The following is a 24,769-nucleotide window of genomic DNA, read 5'->3' as shown; positions in this document are numbered from 1 at the left end:
CGCATGCCTAATAGAACAAGTGCAAAAAACATTTTGTGAAAAAATGGGAAAGAGTAGGGTTGGAAGAGCATGTGCACTGAAGTAACAAACACTTCGAAAACAAGATTGTGGGTTGGTATAGTCTTGCATGCTCCAACTAGTTGGGGGTGGGGCACGATCTTTAACAGTTGGGTCCAGCACTACTTCTCGTTACACCTCTTTCTTTATTTGACACGCTTGATCACCTATTTGACCATCAACTTGCATGTGTTTCTACATAATGACGCATTTGAATGAGGCTTTTTCAAATTAACAGTTACAGCACCGAAACACATGGTGTAAAATTTTGAGACTCTACAGATGAGCCCTGCCCACTCAAAACTCGAAGTAGTGCTGGACCCAACTGTTATAAAGATCGTGCCCCACCCCCAACTAGTTGGAGCATGCAAGACTATACCAACCCACAATCTTGTTTTCAAACTTTTTGTTACTTCAGTGCACATGCTCTTCCAACCCTACTCTTCCCATTTTTTCATAAAATGTTTTTTGCACTTGTTTGTAAACTTTTTTCGCTGCATGCATGCGTTAATAAGTGGTCCTGGGAAACCACGTACAATATTTTAAGTAATGACGTTTTGTGTCTATTCTAATGGGCGTTCCTTTTAGGGTTACCCATCTTGTTTACATCCTTTTGCCAGCGGCTCATCCAACATGCAATTCAGACAAATGTCACAAATGATATGGGCAACAGATATATAAACTCAAAATAACTGTGTCTTGTGTCTTGGGTGAGATCCAGAGGGGAGCTTTTTGCTGTTTTCGACCCAACCACTATTAGGCCACTCCAAGTAATACTCTCGAGTTTGGTTTCTGGTTAGCCTCGAGACCAGGCCGATTAAAATACGTATTTTAATCGGCCTGGTCTCGAGGCTAGTTTCTGGCATCAGATTTGGATTTCTATCCCATTATTTCTACTACGCATGCGCATAATGGTCCATGCGGCACAAAATAGTGCGTGCAAAATAATGAGATTCATAAGGTGAATAGCCGCCCGCCCGCCCGCATGCAATTAGAAAAACTTCAGCTTGATTTTTGCGGTATGTTATTGGAATGTTGGGGTTGTACGCAAATTGATTTATTACACATACACAAAAGCACACAAAGCACACAAAGACATACATGTACACACAAAATATGCAGCAGTCATGCTGTAATGAGTCCATTGTGTTGCCTAGCAAAGTTTGTAAGACAGGGAGCATGTTGTGAAGTGCTGATACTCGATGAACTCGAACAAGTTGACAGACTCATTTCATCGTCTTCAAAGAACACGCACGATGGAAGACTAGCTGCATTACGTAAGTGCTGAGAGAACCGGCGAGAGTCTGAACCCATTCTTATCTGTGTTGGTAAGGTGTTACATGATCCACACACGATAGTCACACGTCTCTTGTGCTTTGTCGCATTTTTTCGCATTTTTATTTGTTTCCTTGATACCTCAAACCGTGAAAAAGTTGAATCATCGTCACTGCTAGTCCCAAATAAATTATCACTGTCTACAAGGCAATCGTCATAATCTGAGAGCACTGTGCTGGAAACACTCAAGTGTTGTCCCAACTGTTGACTACTATTGTACATGTGTGATTTTCTAAGTCTCTTTTCTAAACTGTCTTCACTTGAAATCGATCTTGGACCATCTCTCTCCACTATAGTTCCATCTCGTCTTTTCTCAATTCCTTTTGTGGAGCTGGACAGCAACAAACCGCTGGGGTGCACACTTTTTGAAACACCATTTCGTCTTGCTCTGGGAGAGTCTGAAAACAAGTCAAACTCGACTTGGTCGATATTAATGGAGTGGTCTTCTTGGAAGGGACAATCTGGTTCATTGCAGTCGCACACTAGAGACTGAGTGACATCTCTCATCTGCTTCACTTCATTGAGCAGGTCGAGGATCTCTTTAGGAAGGATGTTCCTTGGTACTCTTTCAGGAGTGTTAACCTGTGCAAAGAAAGAACAATATCGTTAAATATATGATCATTATTTAATGCTGTTGTACATATAATTTTAAACTATTAGTCTAGTACTAGTACAATCTTTATATTCTACTGTCTATACCTGAATCATGGGCAAACTGCTTGATCTTTGAGAAGACATTATACTGTTCCAATAGCTATGAGAGACTTTTAGTTTTCAAGTGAATTGTTGTCCTAGATCAGATAATGATTGCTTTTATAGAGAATTGGCACTTTCACGCTACAGGCTTCATGCTTGAATGAATAGTAGGTATGAGGAAGTGAACATGATAGCTATGACAATGCAGGCCAGGTGCAGCTCAATAGCCGATATGTAGTGTCCACTTACTCTCTGCTGAACTTGTTACCAGACACACACATAGATTACATTCTGTAACTCTAGTACTGGTTGAAGCTAGCTACGTTAAGTTATCTAATCTAAAGCTAATAATGGCTTTAGCGAATGAAATTTCATCCAAAATACGACTGCTGCTGTGTATGTCTGACTGAAAAAGACCACCCATGCCAGGGTCAGGGTACAATACTCCCACAGCCTCTACCTACATATCACATGATCCTCTCATGCATTGTGGAAAGTACCTAAAACACAACTATGAAAATACTAGTACGCGTGTATACATATTATATACACTTAAAATGTCCAATAATTTTGAACACACACTTTTAATTATTGGACACCATAGAAGTATTTCATGAGACATAATCGCACCCACTCTATTGACAGTCTATGGTATTGACAGTCTAGTATCCCATGGACTGATTCACTGATACATTGTAACAGGCCCACATCACTAGGCACTGAATAGATCACAGGGATAGATAACCACGGGTGACCGATCACAACATGTGGACTACAGGATACCTACTACACTGTGCTCACTGGAGCCTCTACAGTATACATGTAAGCCAAAACAGGAAAATACTTAAATTCTGGCTTCTAGTAGTATAGGTGGGTGGAGGACACGCGCCATTTCCTGATAAATAGTACTTTTAACTACCTCAATTGGGACCGGAAAATGTGCTGTTTAATCTGTAAAGGGCGGGCATACGATTATAATGGTGCCTCTAGCTACCAGGAATATGGACCTAACATGCTTAACATTGTTGAACATAAGCGTCATTCATTTCTTCCCACCAATCACCCGAGCCGCCGCTGGCACAAGACAAACTAACACATGTGTCCTGCCAGCACAGGTTACAAATAAACACTAAAAGCACTTAAACACTAAGAGCACTGAATCAACTACTAGTATTCTTAGAAACGTGGTGAGATGGAAATTCTTATCATAACTTGATTTCCTTATTGCTAATGGGTAGAGCAAGAGTATCTTATTTTACTCTCAGTAGAAGGAAATGACCAAAATAGAATTTTAATATAACACTTTACTTAATGTAACAATAGAAGTGATACTTTACGTACGCTCATACAATATCACAGAGGAGGTGGAATGGACAACAGAGGGAGATAATTGTTACTAGTGGTTACATAACATATCCAAACTCCGAGCATGCGTGCGTGCGTGTGGGTATGAAAAATTAATTATCATAATCAGTTTGCATATCAATGAACATTATTACATGTACATGTGTATATATACTAACCACATATAATTATAAGCTAGCCTCGTTCCCTTTGAGAAAATCATAAAATGTTTGCAAAATACTGTGCCAGGTGAAACTACTTTACTAAACACAGATCCTTACATTCTGGCTGTATTATAGAGAGTGGTCATGGCTACATATGTACAAGAGTGCAGCCTCAATGGAATATTACCCCCACTCGCGTTCACCATAGCTGCACAACGGTCGCAACACGCTTCATTAAGTACAATAATACGGATCACTGCAATTTGACTACGCCATGTGTGAGCTCAGCTTGACATGATGAATGGTCACTAATTACTCAGCAATCGTCCCACAAATGATCATTATAATGAATAGAAACCATGAGTGGAGGCTAATTGGACGTGAAACAATCTCATCAACAATTAGTGGATTATCCGGATAAGACAAAGGAAGGATGTGCTCTCTAATTAAAGGCTACGGCTGAACTTCTCGTTTTACAGGAAGTGGGAGGACACGGGTGATTAGGCGACATAGATCAGAAATCGTATTTCAACTATTATTCGTTTCAACTATATCTAAAGTTTACTCATTTTGGGGCTAGAAAAAAATGCTGTTTTAATTCATCAAGGGCATGCCATTGTGATGCTGTCTCTACCGCACACATTACCAGGAATTATACGCTAGTATCAGGAAACGAAGTTACATACCATAAACCTATAAGCAAAGTGTGCCGCAATACATCAATATATTGTATAGCTGGTAATTTCTGGGGGACATAATATTCGTGGTTTTCGTGCATGGTTGAAGCTCTTACTATTTTACCCACGAATGAAGCGACCTTGCCTATATACCTTTACCTGCAGTGCAAGCAGCAACCACGAAAATATTATCCACAAAGTGACTAAATATTGCTCAACCACGAATGTTTGGTCCCCCGAAAATTACCGGCTATACAATCTTACACCAGAGCAATAAATGGAGCCACACCCACTCCACTGCTACACTAGTGTGCGCTAATGCATTGCACATTCCTGGCAGGATTATAGAAATTATCGGAATTCAACACGACAGGTGCACTTACTTGGGGTATTAAAAACATGTAGTAGTAATGTATGTCTAATTATTATCTCCGTTATTAATTCTTTAGATATACACAAGATCCGAAAGCAGGTCAGTTCAAGGGAAACTCAATTTCCAGAAATAACAATTAACATTAGACAAAATCCAGCGGACGCTGACCATGTGTGAGAGGTTGAGGGGGGGAATTGCAAACACTTGATGAGTAACTACCGTATAGCTGGTCATTTTCGTGGGGGCAAAATATTCGTGATTTTTGTGGTTGAAGCTCTGACCATGCACTACCCACGAATGAAGTGACCTTGCCTACCTTTACCTGCAGTGCAAACACGAAAATATTATCCTCACAAAGTGACTAAATATTGCTCAACCACCAATGTTTTGCCGCCCCGAAAATTACCCGCTATAATTATGGCATACAAATCACCTTGTAACATCACACGAACATTACATCATTTATTATACATGCAGGGTGGTCAGTTGCTAGTGGCAGCAAGACCACAGACAGAGCACCCCCTAACCATCTGCTTACTAAGATCACCACAGCGGCAGCAAGGCCACGACAGAGCACCCCCTAACCATTAGCTTACTAAGATCACCACAGCGGCAGCAAGGCCACAGACAGAGCACCCCCTAACCATCTGCTTACTAAGATCACCACAGCGGCAGCAAGGCCACGACAGAGCACCCCCTAACCATCTGCTTACTAAGATCACCACAGCGGCAGCAAGGCCACGACAGAGAACCCCCTAACCATCTGCTTACTAAGATCACCACAGCGGCAGCAAGGCCACGACAGAGCACCCCTAACCATCTGCTTACTAAGATCACCACAGCGGCAGCAAGGCCACGACAGAGCACCCCCTAACCATCTGCTTACTAAGATCACCACAGCGGCAGCAAGGCCACGACAGAGAACCCCCTAACCATCTGCTTACTAAGATCACCACAGCGGCAGCAAGGCCACGACAGAGAACCCCCTAACCATTAGCTTACTAAGATCACCACAGCGGCAGCAAGGCCACGACAGAGCACCCCCTAACCATTAGCTTACTAAGATCACCACAGCGGCAGCAAGGCCACGACAGAGCACCCCCTAACCATCTGCTTACTAAGATCACTACAGTGGCAGCAAGGCCACGACAGAGAACCCCCTAACCATCTGCTTACTAAGATCACCACAGCGGCAGCAAGGCCACGACAGAGAACCCCCTAACCATTAGCTTACTAAGATCACCACAGCGGCAGCAAGGCCACGACAGAGCACCCCCTAACCATCTGCTTACTAAGATCACCACAGCGGCAGCAAGGCCACGACAGAGCACCCCCTAACCATTGGCTTACTAAGATCACCACAGCGGCAGCAAGGCCACGACAGAGAACCCCCTAACCATCTGCTTACTAAGATCACCACAGCGGCAGCAAGGCCACGACAGAGCACCCCCTAACCATCTGCTTACTAAGATCACCACAGCGGCAGCAAGGCCACGACAGAGCACCCCCTAACCATTGGCTTACTAAGATCACCACAGCGGCAGCAAGGCCACGACAGAGCACCCCCTAACCATCTGCTTACTAAGATCACCACAGCGGCAGCAAGGCCACGACAGAGAACCCCCTAACCATTGGCTTACTAAGATCACCACATTCACCACATGTACAGCGGAATGTTGGCTAGACTTAATGTAATTAAAAGAATATTCGGAACCTTATCTTATTATCTACTGCAATAACATAATGAGTCACATGAAGAATATGCGTAATTATTATTTTTGGAACAAATCATAATGTCACTATAATAGCTAGCTATACCTACATGCATGTACATGTACCTACATGCATGTACATGTACCTACATGCATGTACATATACCTACATGCATGTACATGTACCCACATGCATGTACATATACCTACATGCATGTACATATACCTACATGCATGTACATATACCTACATGCATGTACATGCGTAGACTTATTATAATACTGCACACCATTAACTATGCAATACCCACGCACACACACAATTATTTCCATAGTAAGCAAATCTACAACTCAGCATACATTTCATTACTTAGAGTCGTGTTGCCCCTACTACAGTGGTGGGGCGTTTTTCAGGTTCAAGACTTCAATTAGATGAAAAGCCCCAAGGGACATGCTTCAAGCTACATTCCACATATGAACAGACAATGTCACCTAGGCTACAGTTGACCCCCAGGCCATGCTACAGCACATACCAAATTAGCGTATATGCTAAAATGAGCAAAAATGGCTCTGCCTGGACTCACTAGCTAGCTTGGTAGTGAGGTCAGTGTGTGGGGGGGTGAACTGACTGCACTCAAAGCAAGAGACAGCTGTAAACATGTCAACATAAACAGGCACTCACGCATATCATGGATAATTGTGCGTTTCCAAACAGTTCCCTATTATCATTGCTGAATGGCATTTAATGACGCCTGTTATGAAGGGATAAAGTTACACATAGAGCTATACTAGTAAGGACAACTAATGGCCATCAAAGGCTAGAATAACAACCTGTTGACCCAGCATAAGCAGATATTTGGAGGTTAAGCATGTACGTATTTAACTAAGTAGGTACATGTACACAGATCATGAAACGATAACAGAATGTTCCGTTAATGATTAGCGTCTACATACATTGAGAACTATACCACACAAAATCATACTAAGGGGGAATTTCAAGATGCATTAATTGTCTCTAAGGGGGGGGGGAGCTAGACAGCCTGGAGTCGGCTCTATGGGTGGAGGGGGGGAGTAGACAATCTGGAGTCAGTTTCTAACTATTTGGAATTTGCACATTAACAGTTCAATTACATGTGCGCGTGCAGCCTCATGGATACTTAACACAAACCATCTCCACACTTGACCAAGCTCACTAATGTGACAGTTGGACAATACTCAGTATTGACATTTAGCAAGAAATAAACATAACTTCCCCACAGAGTGAATCCACACACACACAAACGAACATGCCAAAAAATGAATAACTTACTATTCAATAAATTCCAGGGTAGAGTTTTTTTCAATCAGTGTTAGATTTTTTTGGCTCTAGCTACTCTTTGTTTCCTGTTCTTATGTTCAATTTTGGCTCTTCTGTCTGCTCCTTTTCCCCCGCCCCCACACGTCACCTCGATGTTTATTGCCTTTCCCTTCAGTTTACTGCGATGAAACTTGAGAGCATTTTTCATCAAACGATCATTTTCAAACTCTGCAAAAGCACACCCTCGTGACTTGCCCGTGTCTTTGTACGTGAGCAGTCGTAGCTCTTTGAAAACCACACCCTTTTTCTTGAAATGCGTCTGAATATCTTCTTGTGTGGCGTCCATGGAAATGTTGCCTAAGAATAAAAGGTAGCGACGTTTTTGTTTACTCTGAGTCTTAATGACATCATCAGTAGGAGTGTCCGTAATATCAGTTGATGGGGTGTCCACTGTTGGTTCTGTAACGTCGTCTTCATCACTTGAACTATGATATACTTTCGGAAGTGGTGCAGATGGCGTGTGTATCATGTGAGCAGCATCATTCCTGGTAATATCGGTATCAGATACAAAATCAGATCCTGTAATTTGGGACCGGAAGCCACGACCTGAGCCAGTTGTTTGTTTCACTGCAATTGTTGTACTCCTGTGTTTCCGTACAGACGTCACTGGAAGCGTACTGCCTTCCTCAGTCGGAGTTTCAGATTTCACCAACTGCTTTTTTTGTCCATTCCACCATCTGTGGTAATTATTAACAATGAGTGAGATATGCTACCGATTAATAGCTGAGGTACTCAGCTAGATTCCACTATTTTATGCATCAATAGGCAACCCATAACCAACAACATGGGTGAATGAGATCAAAGCTTACGTAAACCAAGTGAGTAGCTTACTTGATTCTTCTAAGCCTCCTTCCTTCCCTTTGGGCTGACATTGTGTTCCTGTATACTCTACTCCACGTACGTGGGTAGACCACCTAGCTGACACACCCCTTGCTAGTCGTTCGGGCCAGACGTTTTTATTTTTTATTTATGCGGTATGGCCCGCAAGACTATAGCCAGAGCTGACACACCCCCTCCCTTCACAAAGCTAAGCATGGCTGCTGCTGCAAGTGGTCTATTTGAGAGCTGTGATCTACAGCTTTGGAGGGCCTCCTACAACTGCTACCACTCCATCATCGAAGAGATATCTGCACAGAAGGAGAAAAAGAGCTCAAAGCCAAAGAAACACACTCTGCTTGAACTGGACACATGGTATAGAAGTAACCAGTATAGAATGTCAATATAAATTGATTGATGTTTCACCTCTCCAGGTATCAAGATGAGCTCCCTGATGTGGTGTCCTCCAGGGAGGAGCCTCACTTGAAACACGAAGAGCTTTGCAAACTGATGGCTTGGAAACTCACGGTATGACATATGATAAATCCTGCGGCCCGCCGGCCGGCCATAGTTGGTCGAAATTAGGTCAAACAATTTCTAGATTTTCATAGTTATTATTGTTTTAAATCTTATTTCCTCTAGCGTGGCAAGTTTCGGCCTCGTTTAACAGAATTGATCAGAGAGAACAGTCCGGAGAGTGTGGAGAGGGTGACCAGGAAGGGGTTTTCCCTACTCCCCAATTTGAAGGGAGCGGTGGAGACCCTGTGTCAGCTGAGGGGAGTGGGACCAGCCACTGCTTCAGGTGTGTGTGTGTGTGTGGGGGGGGGGGGAGGGTGGTCTCTAATTGTTACTGTATACCTATATTTTCAATTTTTTTAAGGTTCATGCATTTGCATAAAAAACAATCAAGGCATGATTTTCATGTTGACTGTAGAAATAGTTTCGTTCCCAGTCCTAATTATAGTGGTCCCAACAACCATCGTACCCTACCATCATCCCCCCTTGCAGCCCTGTTGTGTGCTGCTGCCCCAGACAATGCTCCCTTTATGGCGGACGAGGCTGTGATGGCTGTACCAGGACTGGGCAAACTCGACTACACACTCAAACACTATCTCTCCTACACCGAGGCAGTGGGAGATAAAGCCAAAGAACTCAACACAATATGTTAGTATATTTAGGTTTGCCAGAAACATGCTTTTATATAATTATGTAGATTGTATAATTTCACGTTTCTCCTATTTCCAGGTGCTACAGTGTCCCCTAATGGTGCTACAGTGTCCCCTAATGGCCCAGACAAGACCCACTGGACAGCCCATGATGTGGAACTGGCTTTGTGGGCGCATCACTTGGCACAGAAACTAAAGCCTGAAATCCTCGATTTAACTATTAGCTCATGTAGAAAGAGAATAAGTAGTTGTGAACATCTTTCTGTCAATAAGAAGTCTAAACCAAACTCCTAAAATTATTTGTCATAATTGTATATATCTTCACTATTAAAATCTTCACTATTAATTATGATTCAAAATTGTATAATACAAAGAATTAAGTGATACAGGAGGCAGACCAAACGTGCATCGAGTGATCATAAAAAGAGCAGCTAGCCAGAGTTAGGACATCACTACCACTATGTAATGGAGTCCAGTCTATGCCGTAGGCCAGGGACTTGTGCTGCTGATATTCACACACAACCTCAGGCTCTGTAGAGGAGTCTAGGTGACAGTGGACCAGCTGGAAGCCATTGTGCATACAAGCTGTGGCTAGTAGGTCTGAGTGCTCAGTGTTCCATTTGATTCTCCATATCCCTCCACCGAGGTGAGCCTCTTTGAGAGGTGTGGTCATGCTCCGAGTGTCCCACAGCAGGAGAGTCTCGTCATAGCTGTGGGGGGTAAGTGTATATGCATGTGGGGGGATATGTGTATGCATGTGAGGGGTATGTGTATGCATGCGGGGGGTCTGTGAGACTGCTCACCTGCCTGATGCTAGGAGATGGCCTTTAGTAGGATGAGATTGTAAGCTGCACACTCCCATTGTGTGCCTGCATGGAGCAAATTAAAGCATGAATTAAATACAATAGCCCTACCTCTTGCTGACCAGTGTTGGTCTACTACACGGAGTCCTACAGTCCCACACACACAGTCTAGAGTCATCACCACCAGAGTACAGGGTCCAGGGTTCGTACCACCCGAAAGCCACAATCCACGCTTCGTAGCTATGAGCACTCCATTGCCTCGAGACTGTTCCTTCTGCCTCTGACAGTTTCACCAGGCTCAGCTGTCCCTTGGAGTCACTTACTGCAATATCTTTCCTGCATAACGTACACCACAGCTTGTGACATAAGAATACTAGCCATGCACAATCAGCTCATTAAGCGTAGAGGCTAGTTAAGCTATAGGTACATACATGTATGTATAACAAAAGTTTCGTTAGCATCATGATTACTACACACATGGCTGTCGATTATTTAGGCGACTGTCAGGCTCTTGTTGTGGAGCTATCTGAGCTACTATTAAAGTTCTAGGTGATATTATTACACATCCAGAAACAGTTATAGCTTACTCTGTCGACTTGCTCCAGTCTAGAGACAGACAGAGGGGTGATTGTTCAGGGCTACCAGCCAGCTCAGCACGCTGCAATACCTCCACATCCTGTACACACGATCATCCAGTACATGCAGTGGCTGATGTACACACGATACTCACTATTGAATGTGGTGTTTGAGATACTCTCAGTAACGATACAGTTCCATCAGAACCAGCCAGGGCCAGACACACACCGTCCCCTCTCCTATGATAGCACTGTACACAAGTCTTACACACTAGAACTTTGTTGAACACACACCATTTCATGTCCAGGATTCCATTCTTGATATCATCTGTTTTATTCTGAGCTACTTGAGTCAAAGCAACCTCTCCATACGCATACTGGTACAGACTGAGCGACCCTCGCCTCTCTCTCGTCGCCTCGTCCAGCTGATAGGTCCCCAGCGCTATCAGAGGTCTCGCAGAGTCCATTGGACACCATTCTACAGAGTCTGGAGTGAGGACTGTGTCCATCTCGAGTAGTGTTGTTGCTAAGTTGCTCATCTTTGCAAAAGCCATGTGGGTTATTTTAATTTCCAATTTTTCTCTATTCCGTCTAAATAGATACGATATCACATGTAGACTACGAACGCTAGTAAATAATATTAATTGATGTCTCTTTGGCCATACAATTACAAACAGAAGGTAAGTTAGCTTTACTATAGCTCTAGGTACTGTCTTTAGGCCCTACTAGACTCAGGTTACTGTTGTCTTGTTCCTACAGAGTGTGTGAGCTAAAGAGAGTTGTCAAAGATGTCTTGTATCCATTTCAAGTTCAAGAGCAACTTGGAGTATGAGAAAGTGTCGTTTGGAGGACTCCAGATTTCCCTGGGGGAGCTTAAGGAGGCTATAATGAAACAGAAGAAGATCGGCGGAGCCAACCAGTACTCTCTGAGTGTCAGGGACGCACAGAGCAAGAAATGTACATAAATATTAACGGTTTATATTAGATATAAATGTGGTGCTATTGTATACGTACATGTCCTATCATTGTTAGGTCCAAAGTGAGCAAGATTTTGTCTGCCTGTGTATATAATTATGATGTTCGTGGTTTCTTTGTGTGTGCTATGTATTTGGATGTGGTCCAATAATTATAATTATGAGATCTCTTTGTGTGTGCGTGTGCAGTGTACAAGGATGACAATGAGATGGTATCACGCAACTCCTCGGTGATTATCAGTCGTGTTCCCCTCGTCAATGCTCCCAAGATACCCAAAACACAGTGAGTACCACCACCACAGTTCAGTTGACATACAGTGTTACTTGAGTCTATTGTTGTGTGTACTGTATAGTCTATAGTCTATTGAGAGGTTCAGTAACTTACTTCCTCAATGCGTGTTGGAAACATTTCCTGAATGTACGTAAAGATAGTTATTAAAACAGTTTCAAGATTATACACTGTGTGTACATGTTTTGGTTTTATGGTGTACGTGTGTTCACTTACATGTACATGTATCAGTGTTCCCCATCTCACACACCCACACACTACAGGAATCAAGACCCCTCCCTCCCACAACCAGTATGTCTATTAGCCTCCACCTCTGTATCTTACCTATATTACCGTACCTTCAAGAAGTGGACTGCTGTTAGTATTACCTCATACCTGAGGACTCTTAAAATCACTTTAGTATTATATATATCAAATTCAGTCAGTTTTGTGCAATGGATGTTCAGGTACAAGTACGCGTGTGACTGCCTTTGGCCGCCGTACTGTTGTATCAAGTTTTTTTTTTCGGGGTGGGTGGGTGTCTAATTAGAGGCATTGCATGTGCTCAGTGACTATTGTCTTCTCCCTTGTCGTACGTGAACTGTTACTAGGATATATGGTTGCTTGGGCTTTTTTAGTGATTACTAAATTTGCTCTGTGAATTAATGATGAGGTACATTTCGGTTGTTAATTTTAATTAATGGATATTGCATGTACTGTACATTGTATTCAACATGTATTTGCACTTGCACTTGTATGCTATAAGGGTATTGTTCCGTACTCGTGTTACAGGATGTAGTAGCATCCACGTAATCGTTTGTGTATGACTGTATGCTATGTTCCTCAAGGCATCGTCCAGGGCTACCACTACCGGGGGAATCCCCTCCACTGCCCTCCCTGCACTTACCTCGGCCTCGGAGACGGTGCAGGACGGGAAGCTATCCGCCGAACAACTCGCCAAGGTGCGTGTACCACAAATAAAATGGTGCACTCACAAATTCTTGTGGTTTAATTAACAACCATTGAATGTCCTAGGACATTGTATGGAAATTTCCTAACTAAGCATGAATAAAGCCAATATAGTAGTTTACGCTGATAAGGGTGATACATCATTCCCACCCCCTGGCTGTACAGATGCCCGACCTCTCCAAGGCAAATGCGACTGAAGAGGAGAAGATGATTGCCATGATGAACCAATCGGCTGAGGACTACAACCCTTCAAGGTACACACATTACGTGTTACGTACACTGCTTTCCATACTGAGTGTACGGTCTATTCAAGTTGATCTGCTTCTTTACAGGTATGTCAAGTTTGCTGGCCCTCGCAGAGGAGGTGGCGGAGGAGGAGGAGGTGGTGTAGGTGGTGGGGGTATGATGACGAGACCTCCTCCGCCCACCTATCGCTGCTATCGCTGTGGGCAACAAGGGCACTTCATCAATCAATGCCCAACCAACGGGGTATGTGTGTACTCTCTTTATTCACGATAAATGATTAATAATGTTGTTTTTTTGCGATATAGGACCCCAAATTCGACAACTACCGCTACAAGCCCGTCCGAGGAACTCCGTCCAATCAGTTGATCCCTGCCCCTGGCGACGTACAGGGGGCTATGATGGATCGTCATGGCAACCTTGTTGTACGAGCCGTAGACTAGTAAGTCACATATCTGTTATATAAAAAATGTTACGAAAATTATCATTAATGTCCTTCATACATAGTTAACCCCCCCCACACACACACACACACACACACACACACACTCCACACACACACACACACTCCACACACACACACACACAGTCAAGCATTCCTCAACTCCCAGATGAAGGGCAAGAAGACAGGTGCTGCAATGGAGGCTCCTAAAGAGGCCAAGGTTCCACCGGAGCTTCTCTGTCATCTGTGTAAGGAGCTGGTACGCGATGCAGTCATCATCCCTTGCTGTGGGGAGAGCTTCTGTTATGAGTGTATCCAGGACCACCTCTGTGAGAAGGAGTTCACTTGTCCCATGTGTAAGGCCTCTGATGTGTCACCAGAGAGACTGGCTCCCAACAAAGCACTCAGAACAGTGAGTAGTGTGTGTGGTCTAGTGTTGTGTCTATATCTTCTTTATGTACTTTTGATGAGCTGGGAAAGCTTACGCTAATAGTGTATGTTATGCATAATAATTATCTAAGAGATTTCTCTCTTTCATGCTCAATATAGTTATAAAATTGCTTTAACTGTACAACCTTTACAGGTTTAGCCTCATTGCATTGTCACACACACACGCACGCACGCACACACACACACACACACACACACTCGTATGCAGGCTGCTAAGAATTTCCAACTGAAGGCAGCTGAGGAGAAAAGCGAAGCAGTTGCTAGGGGATTCGTCAAACAAGCTCCGCTGGCCATCCGTCTCCCCGCCCCCACACCCACACCCTCACAATCCCCACACACCACTGCTAAGGCTTCCACCATCCTCACAACCAGTGCTACTCAATCACAAGACTCCACTTCTACCACAATCACTGAAATCAACTCTCCACGAAACAACAACGACACTACAGATGGTCCTTCAGATAAGACAGCCAGCGAGGCAGTCACCAACAGCACAGCAGCTGCTGTCAGTGAGAGCAACACTATGGTTACACCTGCCAGCCCGCCTACACCATGTACCCCGGACTCCCCTCTCCTGGCAGAGGCAAACTTGAAACTAGAAAAGATTATGCTGAATGGTCTGGCTGGTATAAGCTCAGCAGGTAACCATATTGTATACAGTATCTACATACGTTGATTGTATGTACTGTTGCCTCCAGGTTAAATTACTTAGCTAGCATTTACTATTACATGACTTAGCATCTGTACAAGTCATGTAAATACTGCTGACTACACAGCAATACTAGCATTCCTGTACTTCCTGCCTCACAGGAAGTGTACCAGTGATAAAAATGGACCCCAGGGCCCACCTCCTGCGTCCTGGTGTCTATCCTCCCGCCCACCTCCTGGCTCCCACCTTGCTCCCTCAACCACGACTAACCAGGTGTGCATATATAGTGTAGTCTCAGTACTGTAGAGGCACAACATCTTCCGCATGTAAGCTAGGGGGTCAACCTAGCCGATTCGTTTGTTGATTGATGTCAGGTGAACTAGATGTTAAGTAGCAATCTTAATTAGGCCCAAAATTCCGTCTATACTGATCGTTGTATCACCATGTACAATCATGTAAGTGAGGTTCTTCCTCCCTCCAGTGCTGCTGACCTCCTCCTGAGCCATGGCAAGACTAGCCCCTCCCCTCCGCCACTCAGTGCCGACGAATTCTACAGACAACAGAAGCTGTTGAAACTTTTGTGAGTAAAATTATTCATTGATCGTGTATCTTGTATTCAAGTTGTTGTCTGAAACTAGTGAATAACGTACATTGTACATGCATGTACCCAACGCAATTGTACATACATGTAACTCATTCTAAAATTCTTCCAGGACAAAAAAGACTGGCAGTAGATCTAACACTCCTGGTTCCAATTCCAGTTGGTCAGGATCCAATACCGGCTCGAATAGCAGATCCCGTTCCAGATCATGGAGCTACGATTCTCGATCACGTTCTCGATCCCCTCACCAAAAGAAGCACAAAACAACTTCAAGGAAAATAAAAACGCACGCACACAAACGATCACGACACGTGCAAGAACGAGAAACTGAACACACCACCAAACATCGCTCACACCGAAAACGCCCACACAGCCGAGAGAAAAAGGAGGAAGTGTCGAAAAGAACGACTAAAAGACATCGCAGTCGAAGCGTATCTCCAGATCGGAAAAGATCTAAAGTTGATGTTGCTTTATCTCGTACTGATGGGCCCTCAGAGGGTGAGGAAAACGGCTCTCATAAACACAAGAATAAGAAGAGAAGCAAGAGAAAGCACAGACACAGCAGAAGTACTCGTGAAGAGGGGGAGGCCGCAACCACACCTTCAATAGACGCTATGGAAGTCGGAGAGAGTCAAAGCCAAGAACAGGGAACCAGCGAACCATCCTCCATCGTAGACACCTCTGAAGCTAGCTCCTTGAAGGAGGCAGAGCAGGTCACACCAGATGTGGAGGGGAAGTCCCTGGAGACTAGTACAGTTCAAGAACCTGATAGCGATGAGTTGAACAATAATAATAATATGGAGAAGGATGATCTTTCCATTCTGGTTCCGGATCAGGATAGTTCTACAATAGAAGTGGAACTGAATGAGGACACTCAGACGGCTGTGAGTAGCGATGTTGATGATGGAGTATTAGTGGAAGTCCATATCGATGGAGATATTGACGGCCTGGATCAAGAGTTGGGTGTGGTCCTGGGTGGAGTCACACCAGAGACTGAGACTGACAAGGAGGAAGGTGGAGGTAAGAGCAGCTTGGTGGATTTCAGGTTATTTGGTTGAACGCTAAGTTGCTGTAACCATTAATATTAATTTTAATTGCATTGGTAATTAGGGACATACATGTACATGTGCATGTACACATAGTGTGTAAAGCAGGTTGTCATGGTTGTTGTCACACAGGCAAGGAGGACGGTGAGATCAGTGACAGTGGAGGGTCACGTCCAATAACACCGTATGTCGCCCAACAAGCAAGCCACACCCCCAAACCACTCTCACCAGAAGAGGACCTGCGAGCCGAAATCGAGCGAGCTAAGAAAAAACGAGAATTGGACAAACAACGAGAATTGGAAAACATAATCGAGCCCCTTCCATCTTCCATACCGTTAGAACCGATTCCAATTCCTGAGACCATAGTTCACACTAAAAAAATCAAGAAACGCAAACCAGCGCCTGTAATTAGCAGTGATGAGTACGACAGCAGCTCCAGTAGTAGTGAGTCTGAAGATTCTGAGGCCGAGAGAATTGCTCGCAAGAAGTTACAGAAGTTGAAGCAGCGTTCTAAACGCAAGCACTCGAGTAGTAGTAAGAGCAGGGATCGAAGAGAGAAGGAGAAGGCAGTAAAGAGTAAGAAGAAAAAAGAGCACAGTAGATCTAAGAAGGATTCTCGTGATAGAAAAATTAAAAAGGCAGCAAAGTTACATCGAGATGAGTACAAGATTAGAAAGGTTGATAAGGCCAAAAAATCAAAATCTTCGAGACACTGAACTAGTGGACAGACTAACTAGTTAACTTAACTTTTCAGCTGTTCAGTTTTCTGTACAAAATATTATTTGTATATAATTATCTGTATAATTATCAATTCCAAATTCTATTTATGATTATTATTATTATTTTGATATTGAAACATTTTGAAGCATGAAGTGTTCAGTGTTAATTTGCTTTAGTCTCATAAATTAACCGCACCTCAGAGAGAGAGGTCAAGGCATCAAAAGTGGGTGGGGCTAGCTAGTCTGCAACCTCCAGCCCCACCCACTCATGCTCAAGCGATCTTTGCCAAATCCTATTCCATGAGCTGAGGTCAAAGATGTCTTTTTCTCCAGGGAGCAATGGCAGCTCTCTTGAGGACACCCTCTACCAGCAAGCTAGGTGAGAGAGACTATGCAATACAGCTAGTCTGTAGAGAGTTAAGCTTATAATTATTTGTATTGACAGAACTTTGGCCCCAATGTATAAAACTTCACTCAACGAACAATAAGCAATGTTGGTTCCATGTAGCATGCATACCGTACTGTTTTTATCCCCAATTTACGATTCTATCCTTATACTTTTGGATAGATCATAAAATTTCACTTTAAATACTTAATTATTATCTGTACTTATTGCTGGGTTGATTTGACAGAGGTGTCCACGGTAAAGAGTTTGAGGAATGGGTGGGGTCATTAAGGGAGGTGCTCCAGTCCAGTGACAGAGGACCTGGCTGCCTCACTCTGCTCAGACAACTATATGTCCTTACTGCAGCCACAAAGTACAGTCGCAAGTAAGTAGCACTCTGTTATTATTATTTTTGTTATGTACAGGTAGTAGAAGGTCTACTTTAAAGGTAGAACGTGTTAGCTGTAATATTTCAGAGTTTAATATCTAAGAATGGGAAGGTTGATTATTGGGCTTACCAGAGCTAATAGTATGCTCTGTTAGTAGTGGTGGGTTCCATGGCTAAGCAATCTGGACTAACAATTTTCCCATTCCACACACACACAGTCTGTCAACAAACATATTCCGTCTGCTGCAAAGTCTGATTCTGGAACCGGAACAGGGAGGTCCCCGCGTACGGCTCCTGGCCAGTGTCGTGCTACAAGACCTCTCTCCCTCTAGACATGTTGCCGTGAGCGACTTCAAACCCCCTGTGGAGATGAGCAATGTGCCGTACTTCCTCCCCGTCCTATTGGCCCAGACCAACTGTCAGGAGAAGCTCAGCACTCTAGCACCCAAGCTAGTCAAGTAAGCCCCTCCCATCTTTTATTGTGATAGTCTTTAAATGGTATGAATCCATAGAGCGTTACAATTAATAGAGCATCTTTGAACAGCCATAACTTTAGTTTTGTTGGTCCAATAACGTTAATTTTATGATTTTCTGAATGCTTAGAGAGAGGCCTTTTCAGATGATGTGTTAAAATCAAAAGTCTAATTCGGCCTGTTTTTGACAAATACCATGGTTATTTTTTGAAAATGGGAAATTATGGCCTATTCCAATTTTCTTTATAAGCTTTCAAAAAATCAAGAAATCGTTGAATTTGGACCATCAGAACTCTAGTTACAGAGCCAACTCTAAATGAACTTAGCATGAGAACACTTTCTGAGGATGAATCCAGGCTTTCAATCTACTTCTCACTAATGCAACTACCTCCTGCACGCACACACAGCTGGTTGATGCAGCCTGGCTCTGAAGAGGAGCGTCTCCTCGCGTCCCTCTCCTGTTTCCACACCCTCTGTTCCCACGGCCGAGGGCTCGAGCGTGTGCCTGAGGACCGACTGAGGGGGGTCAGTGGACAGCTGGGGAACTGGTTACGAGGGGCAGGACGGAACACGTACAGTCTGCCATCGTCTAGTCTCACCGGGAGTCTGTTTAAGAGTGGTGCTAAAAGACAGGTGGGTGTGGTAGTGGGTGTGGTCTATTGTCCAGTGTGTGTGTGTAGGTGGTGCCATTCAAGGAGATTGATGGAACCGTGTCTCAAGACATCTTCACTGTTCTTTGCATAGGTGAGTGTGTACCTCTATACACAGCTTGTATGCAATACATAATTATCCCCACATATGCCTTTCTGAAATTAGCCTGTTTTGTAGCTTTGACTGCCCATAACTTGCGTTAGTGTTCTTTGATAAAGCTATAAGATTGTATATTGATTTATTTTGGGCCAAAATCCTTCATTTTTGAAGAAAAAGTATGGGCTATAAGCACACACTATACAGCTTATAGTACATACCCCCCCCCCCCCACACACACACACACACACACACACACACACACACACACACACTATAGGAGAATCATATTCATTGGATCATCTTCTCAACATTAGTACGTTTTCTTTTCTTCGTCGTTGGTTCCTCTCCACACTCACGGGAGACAACAGGCTCACAGGTCCCTCCCCCTCACCCGCCCCCACACCCACACACGAATCTCTGGCACACGTAAGTACATTTCACAAGAGTCACATGATAATCACGTGACACTCTTCCTCCTAGGGTACCTCAAGTTATGATCGGCAGGGCAGCTTGAGATCGTCTCTCACACCCTCACAGCCTCACCCCTTCACAACCTCACTGCCCTCCCCCCTCTCACCAACACTTGGAATGGGATCCTCTTCTCTGATTGGTCCGATCCTCGGTGGACGTACAAAGCAAGGCCTCAAAGACTCGGCTGTACAATACTGCTTGAGAGTGATTGATCAATGCGAAAGAAGTAAGTTTATTTAAACTGTACGTGGTACATGTACTCTGTTATTAATTTTATTATTCGTGATTTTAGGGCCTTCAAAGAGTGTGGATGATGACCTTATTGATGCGGTGAGTGAGTACATTTCGTTACCACACACGCCCACGCCCTCACACACACACGTCTGTACCCTTCCGCACACGCCCACACACACACACGCCCACATACAGTGCTTGTACGAGTGTATCGCACTGTTGGACATCCTCTGTTCTCTTAGCCGCTCTCTAATTAACGGGGTCTTCCCCACCATTCGTCGAGTGTACTCCCGTTGTACTCTAAACCCTATCCCCAATGCCCGCCTCCTGTTAGCCCTCGTCAAGTTCTTCCTCAATCACGGTGAGTGTACAAGTTCGTATAATTATACATTCACTTTGTAAAATTTCTCATCAAAACTTCTCGTTAATGTTGTGTGTATGCATTGTTGTTACTGCTTTTGTTGTTGAGTGGGCAAGGTGTGATATTACTCTCTCTGTCTCTGATGATATCCCCCCCCCTGATAGGTGAGTCTGAGATGTATGATTCGGAGGGACCTGTGGCCCTCTTCTTTGGGCAGGTGCTGGCCAGTCAATTCAACGAGTGAGTGAGGCTGAAAATATTATTACAATAAGTACATGAGATTGTAACTGCTCAGCATAGTAGCCAGTACATTTATGTGTGTGTAGTGTACCAACAATTAGACACTCTTTGGCTGTATAAGTAATAAGCAAATAGTCAGTGTGTGCATTGTAGCTTCTAACCAGTATGAAATTATTGTGCCTTGTAACTTAAACAGTGAGCATGTATCACTACCATCCCCTCCCCTCCCTCCCTTCCCTTCCTCCCCTCCCCCCTCCCTCCCTCCCTCCCTTCCCCTCCCTTCCTCCCTCCCTCCCCTCCCCTCCAGTCCTGGGCTGGCCTACGACACTGTGGAGTACCTGGTGGACAACCTAGAGGCACTCCATGGCTCCACCAATATCCTCACCAAGTACTTCCCCAACATACTCAAGGTACGTGTACAGCAGTATATACTGTAGCATAGACACAATGCGTAGTTTGTAATACTCTATCTTGTGTATCAATATTATTGTCAGGCGTGCGTATTGTTAATAATTATTGTATTGTAGATCGAAATGTTGATTGCGTGCTCACATTGTAGCCTCGTTCCAGGCTAAATAATAAAATTTAGCAAAGCTAGTATGTTATCAACCCCCCACACAGATCTTGGCCTGGTTTCCCACGACCTTCATTGCTGAGTTTCTACAGTTGCTGCCATCATTCATCTCCAAAGCAACCGCCTCCGAGGTCCTCCACTCGACTTTTGACCTCCCCTGTCTCTCGGCCACCCTACAAGCTAACCACCTCCTGCAGACCTCCCCTGGCCTAGCAGACACTGGCCCCCAAGTATCACCATATGCCAAGTGTTTGGCTGCATTTCAAGAGCCCACACATAAGCTCATGTTTGGACATTTCCAGAGGAGTGAGAGTGGCAGGGGAGACACTATAGACAAGCTCAAGTCACTCGTGTTCTTATTGGAGGATTTCTCAGAGCATCAGAGAGTTGTGGAGATGGCCCGGGTCACACCACTACTGATCAAGTGTGTTGTAAATAAGGGACTTTTGTTGTTGTTATAAGATAGTTAGTTGGTGTGATGTGGCCCCCCCCCCCCCCTCCAATTAGTGGCAGTACCCCCTGCAGCCATTCATACCATGTCATGTAAGCTACGAATGCATCGATAAAGTTTGTGGCCCGGTGCTCTGGTCTGAAATGCAGTTCCTCACAATTCTTGTTAATGTTATCTTTCAACCCCCCCCCCCCCCACACACACACACACACTCACACTACGCCCACACATTCACAGACTATTTTTCAAGACGGTTCTGTTTAGCAATGACAGGGAGGTGCTCTCCCAGCTGGTTACCGTGGTAATGGAGAGGTCCGTCCTGCTATACAAGATAGACTTCTACCAATCCCAGACACGCGTTGTCATGAGCGACCAACTCATGGAGATGTTCAAACTACACTCTCATTTTGTGATTGACTTTAAGCAGGAGATTGTCGATTTCCTTAGCAACCTGCGCTCTTTGAACTCTGCGGGGGAGCACTTCTATATGCACCTGGTAAGTATTTGTATACTCTTATGATGATGTAGGCACAAAGACCTATTGTGAATGGTATTCATATTTCATTAGTGACAACTACGTATGGTTTCAACTCAGTGGTGTTGTGTGTGGGTCCTGATGTGTAGTCCTGTCCTCGTCCATACACACACGTACATACACACATGTACAGGTGTGGGCACTGGGGGAGTACAGTCACGCAGGCTATGACAGTCGCTGCACCACTGCTCTGCTGTCTCAGTACTTTGAGGTAACCAATCATCCCACACTACATGTGTGTATACTACACATGCCTCTCTTATTCATTGTAGTTTGTGCCTGGGGCCATTTCACTGTCTTGATATCAATATCAATTGTGCTGTGAATCAAATACTGTTCATACCCCCCCCCCACACACACACACACCCTCCCCTCCCCTCCCCTCCCCCACACACACACACACTCACTCAGACGCTGGAGTCAATGGGGCTGGAGGCTAGTCTGAATCTCCACCAGAGCAAGCACTGCACCACTCGCCTGGTGCTGGTCATCATGAGCTCAGTGGCTAAGATAGCCTCTCGCTGTCAAGACCTCATCCCCAGAGCTCTACTCTGCCTCAACAAGATACTCCAAATAGGATCAGTAAGTTATGTGGTCAGCTAGCCAACAATAATAGCTAACTATAAAAGCTCTTCTAATTATAGTGTGGTAATTATTGATTTATTTCGGGCCCGTTTATCTCTAAATCAGGCCTGTTTTCTGGTTGTCCATACATACACTATCAATACTGTGTAAAGTAATGTCACTGATCGAACCGTTTTTAACGTTTTTAGCAACTCATAGACTGTAATACAGTAGCATCTGTACAAGCTAGAGAAGCTGCATGAATATTTCCTAGTACATTACTTTATTCACACCCCCCCCCCCACTCACACACCCACACCCACCCACACACTGTGTAGGAGGTGACCAGCGATCCTGCCACTCACAAGATGCTCCTCAGTCGAGCCAACGAGCTGGTACATGTACTCAAGATCCCCAGTATAGCCTCGGCAGTGCTGACTCCGCCCACCCCACACAGCGGAGGGGACCAGGACATGAACAAACAGAAAAGTATAGCGTATCTCTTACAGTCTGTGTCCAGGAACATTAAAGCAGAATAATTTTTGTATCTTCATACTGTGTGTGTATCTGATGAGAAAGTTTTCTATTTTATTATTATTGACAAATTGGGTTGCAAATACTGAAATTATATTTGAAGCAATATTTATGACATCACATAATTATACAGGTTGTACAGAATGTTCATTATTTTAGTTCAATGTAGCGCCATTTTCTTCCTCTGTATATAGTTGCTGAATGAGATGTTGGTTCCACAAATGGAGTCCCAGAATGTGAACAGAGATCCATAGTTACCGATATTATGAGAGTGATGATAATCGTGCACATCACTGCCGGGCCGAAAGGGGAAATATCGAAATGGACTAAACCAGAAGTTGTAACCACAGTGCCCATCCACACCTTCAGCTGTACGAATCAATATCCATATATAGAATGTGTAGATGTGAGTATGTATTAAGACTGCACCAATGAAGATACCAAAAGTATTTGCAATTGTATACTCTAGAATATGGCTGTATTCGACTGCCCATGAGTGAGGTTGCTTGTATTCGTGATGCATCTTGTGCACGTGCTTGTAGAGGAAGGGTGTGTGCAGGGCGCGGTGTATCCAGTAGAAACACGTGTCTTCGATCAGCATTATCATTGCCAAGTGGATCACAATCTCCAGCCTGAAGAGAAGCAACAACTATTACTTTAATGAACATCGTCATGCAATAAGGGAACTAAAATGTTAAAATGTGGTAGTCAATGACAATATGCAAGAGCTAACTATGACGTCTAATTGTGAAAGCCTTCAACAATTTGCTGGAATAAAATTGTTGCAGGATTGGCCTGAAGATTTTCAATGCAATGCGTGAGACAGAGAAGGTGGACCCAATGCCTATACCAGGATGGTCCGGGTGCAGTGAACCTCACTCCTCCCCACTTCATGAGGGTATAGAACAGAGGCAGGCCTAGAGGCTGGATGATGTAGTGCACCTTGAGCATATGGATCACCACTGCACGTACGCTGGGCTGCTCACACTTGGCAGCCTGCATTGAACAAACAAAACCGTATCTAGTAGAAATCGGATAGGCAGCTTAATGGCCTAGCATAATAGCTACCGTAAATTGTTATACTATATACAGCATATAAATCTATGGTACTGATGATGTTAGCAGAGTGCTGCAATATCAATTAATATCCTTGCTCACTGTTTTGTGGATCTTGCGGTCACTGAAGAGGTCATATCTCTCCACCAGCTCTAAAGCACCGCACAGAACAAACACTAGACTATTGACAGCCACCATACAACCCACAAATGTCATCATCTCAACCAGATCAAGCTCCATCCAGAGATTTCTATGCTCCTCCATCTAGCTAGCTCGATCTTCTTGGGACCAGACACACCCACCTTTATTCTACAGCTG

At 44.1% G+C, this 24,769-nt stretch overlaps 7 protein-coding genes across 8 annotated transcripts; 3 read left to right on the top strand and 4 right to left on the bottom strand.

Annotated features, from left to right (window-relative positions):
• Nucleotides 1-1,064: 1,064 nt before the first annotated feature.
• Nucleotides 1,065-2,189, bottom strand: LOC135351920 (uncharacterized). The gene is made up of 2 exons (XM_064551039.1): nt 2,092-2,189; nt 1,065-1,974 (listed from the first exon to the last, which is right to left on the bottom strand). Exons 1-2 carry the CDS (start codon nt 2,128-2,130, stop codon nt 1,183-1,185), a joined length of 831 nt encoding a protein of 276 aa, XP_064407109.1. The 5' UTR covers nt 2,131-2,189; the 3' UTR covers nt 1,065-1,182.
• A 5,395-nt stretch (nt 2,190-7,584) lies between these two features.
• On the bottom strand, nt 7,585-8,667 carry LOC135351922 (uncharacterized). Its single transcript, XM_064551041.1, has 2 exons — nt 8,546-8,667; nt 7,585-8,391 (listed from the first exon to the last, which is right to left on the bottom strand). The coding sequence occupies exons 1-2, from the start codon at nt 8,584-8,586 to the stop codon at nt 7,707-7,709; spliced, it is 726 nt and encodes a 241-aa protein (XP_064407111.1). The 5' UTR covers nt 8,587-8,667; the 3' UTR covers nt 7,585-7,706.
• Nucleotides 8,655-10,047, top strand: LOC135351919 (uncharacterized). 2 transcript variants are annotated; one of them, XM_064551037.1, is made up of 5 exons: nt 8,655-8,905; nt 8,965-9,058; nt 9,173-9,332; nt 9,539-9,696; nt 9,799-10,047. In XM_064551037.1, the coding sequence occupies exons 1-5, from the start codon at nt 8,691-8,693 to the stop codon at nt 9,988-9,990; spliced, it is 819 nt and encodes a 272-aa protein (XP_064407107.1). In that variant the 5' UTR covers nt 8,655-8,690; the 3' UTR covers nt 9,991-10,047. The 2 variants fall into 2 exon arrangements, with proteins under 2 accessions (XP_064407107.1, XP_064407106.1); XM_064551036.1 differs by having other exon boundaries at nt 9,539-9,694; nt 9,776-10,041.
• Nucleotides 10,017-11,663, bottom strand: LOC135351918 (diphthine methyltransferase-like). Its single transcript, XM_064551035.1, has 6 exons — nt 11,369-11,663; nt 11,230-11,314; nt 11,087-11,175; nt 10,611-10,835; nt 10,500-10,565; nt 10,017-10,406 (listed from the first exon to the last, which is right to left on the bottom strand). Exons 1-6 carry the CDS (start codon nt 11,626-11,628, stop codon nt 10,073-10,075), a joined length of 1,059 nt encoding a protein of 352 aa, XP_064407105.1. The 5' UTR covers nt 11,629-11,663; the 3' UTR covers nt 10,017-10,072.
• Nucleotides 11,638-17,572, top strand: LOC135351916 (E3 ubiquitin-protein ligase RBBP6-like). The gene is made up of 14 exons (XM_064551033.1): nt 11,638-11,754; nt 11,834-12,031; nt 12,238-12,331; nt 12,601-12,628; nt 13,165-13,278; nt 13,451-13,539; nt 13,618-13,774; nt 13,837-13,970; nt 14,118-14,382; nt 14,629-15,061; nt 15,231-15,342; nt 15,551-15,649; nt 15,783-16,690; nt 16,849-17,572. Exons 2-14 carry the CDS (start codon nt 11,863-11,865, stop codon nt 17,430-17,432), a joined length of 3,186 nt encoding a protein of 1,061 aa, XP_064407103.1. The 5' UTR covers nt 11,638-11,754; nt 11,834-11,862; the 3' UTR covers nt 17,433-17,572.
• Nucleotides 17,573-17,691: 119 nt separating this feature from the next.
• On the top strand, nt 17,692-23,455 carry LOC135351917 (AP-5 complex subunit zeta-1-like). The gene is made up of 16 exons (XM_064551034.1): nt 17,692-17,814; nt 18,068-18,205; nt 18,427-18,666; nt 19,089-19,314; nt 19,362-19,425; nt 19,709-19,857; nt 19,912-20,128; nt 20,195-20,232; nt 20,332-20,497; nt 20,662-20,737; nt 21,045-21,147; nt 21,359-21,735; nt 22,000-22,258; nt 22,431-22,508; nt 22,709-22,879; nt 23,200-23,455. The coding sequence occupies exons 1-16, from the start codon at nt 17,753-17,755 to the stop codon at nt 23,398-23,400; spliced, it is 2,565 nt and encodes an 854-aa protein (XP_064407104.1). The 5' UTR covers nt 17,692-17,752; the 3' UTR covers nt 23,401-23,455.
• An 11-nt stretch (nt 23,456-23,466) lies between these two features.
• LOC135351921 (uncharacterized) lies at nt 23,467-24,767 on the bottom strand. The gene is made up of 3 exons (XM_064551040.1): nt 24,554-24,767; nt 24,246-24,391; nt 23,467-24,027 (listed from the first exon to the last, which is right to left on the bottom strand). The coding sequence occupies exons 1-3, from the start codon at nt 24,713-24,715 to the stop codon at nt 23,556-23,558; spliced, it is 780 nt and encodes a 259-aa protein (XP_064407110.1). The 5' UTR covers nt 24,716-24,767; the 3' UTR covers nt 23,467-23,555.
• Between the last annotated feature and the right edge of the window lie 2 nt (nt 24,768-24,769).

Source organism: Halichondria panicea, chromosome 17 (genome assembly GCF_963675165.1).
Source record: "Halichondria panicea chromosome 17, odHalPani1.1, whole genome shotgun sequence".
Taxonomy (NCBI): domain Eukaryota; kingdom Metazoa; phylum Porifera; class Demospongiae; order Suberitida; family Halichondriidae; genus Halichondria; species Halichondria panicea.
The sequence above is the reverse complement of the archived record's forward strand: the minus strand, read 5'-3'. Positions and strand labels throughout refer to the sequence as shown.

Bases quoted from the DNA above. Each gene is read 5' to 3' on its own strand.
- LOC135351920 (XM_064551039.1), bottom strand. From the start codon at position 2,130: ATGTCTTCTCAAAGATCAAGCAGTTTGCCCATGATTCAG. The intron at 1,975-2,091 runs GTATAGACAGTA...TTCTTTGCACAG, and splicing joins GCAGTTTGCCCATGATTCAG to GTTAACACTCCTGAAAGAGT.
- LOC135351922 (XM_064551041.1), bottom strand. From the start codon at position 8,586: ATGTCAGCCCAAAGGGAAGGAAGGAGGCTTAGAAGAATCAA. The intron at 8,392-8,545 runs GTAAGCTACTCA...TAATTACCACAG, and splicing joins AGGAGGCTTAGAAGAATCAA to ATGGTGGAATGGACAAAAAA.
- LOC135351919 (XM_064551036.1), top strand. From the start codon at position 8,691: ATGGCCCGCAAGACTATAGCCAGAGCTGACACACCCCCTCCCTTCACA. The intron at 9,333-9,538 runs GTGTGTGTGTGT...CCCCCCTTGCAG, and splicing joins GGGACCAGCCACTGCTTCAG to CCCTGTTGTGTGCTGCTGCC. The intron at 9,695-9,775 runs GTTAGTATATTT...TCCTATTTCCAG, and splicing joins CAAAGAACTCAACACAATAT to GTGCTACAGTGTCCCCTAAT.
- LOC135351918 (XM_064551035.1), bottom strand. From the start codon at position 11,628: ATGGCTTTTGCAAAGATGAGCAACTTAGCAACAACACTACTCGAGATG. The intron at 10,566-10,610 runs GTAGGGCTATTG...TGCTCCATGCAG, and splicing joins CCAACACTGGTCAGCAAGAG to GCACACAATGGGAGTGTGCA. The intron at 10,407-10,499 runs GTGAGCAGTCTC...TACCCCCCACAG, and splicing joins CATCTCCTAGCATCAGGCAG to CTATGACGAGACTCTCCTGC.
- LOC135351916 (XM_064551033.1), top strand. From the start codon at position 11,863: ATGTCTTGTATCCATTTCAAGTTCAAGAGCAACTTGGAGTATGAGAAA. The intron at 13,279-13,450 runs GTGCGTGTACCA...CTGGCTGTACAG, and splicing joins CCGCCGAACAACTCGCCAAG to ATGCCCGACCTCTCCAAGGC. The intron at 16,691-16,848 runs GTAAGAGCAGCT...GTTGTCACACAG, and splicing joins TGACAAGGAGGAAGGTGGAG to GCAAGGAGGACGGTGAGATC.
- LOC135351917 (XM_064551034.1), top strand. From the start codon at position 17,753: ATGTCTTTTTCTCCAGGGAGCAATGGCAGCTCTCTTGAGGACACCCTC. The intron at 19,426-19,708 runs GTGAGTGTGTAC...CACACACTATAG, and splicing joins CTTCACTGTTCTTTGCATAG to GAGAATCATATTCATTGGAT. The intron at 20,233-20,331 runs GTGAGTGAGTAC...GCCCACATACAG, and splicing joins ATGATGACCTTATTGATGCG to TGCTTGTACGAGTGTATCGC.
- LOC135351921 (XM_064551040.1), bottom strand. From the start codon at position 24,715: ATGGAGGAGCATAGAAATCTCTGGATGGAGCTTGATCTGGTTGAGATG. The intron at 24,392-24,553 runs GTGAGCAAGGAT...TGTTCAATGCAG, and splicing joins ACCGCAAGATCCACAAAACA to GCTGCCAAGTGTGAGCAGCC. The intron at 24,028-24,245 runs GTATAGGCATTG...GCTTCTCTTCAG, and splicing joins ACTGCACCCGGACCATCCTG to GCTGGAGATTGTGATCCACT.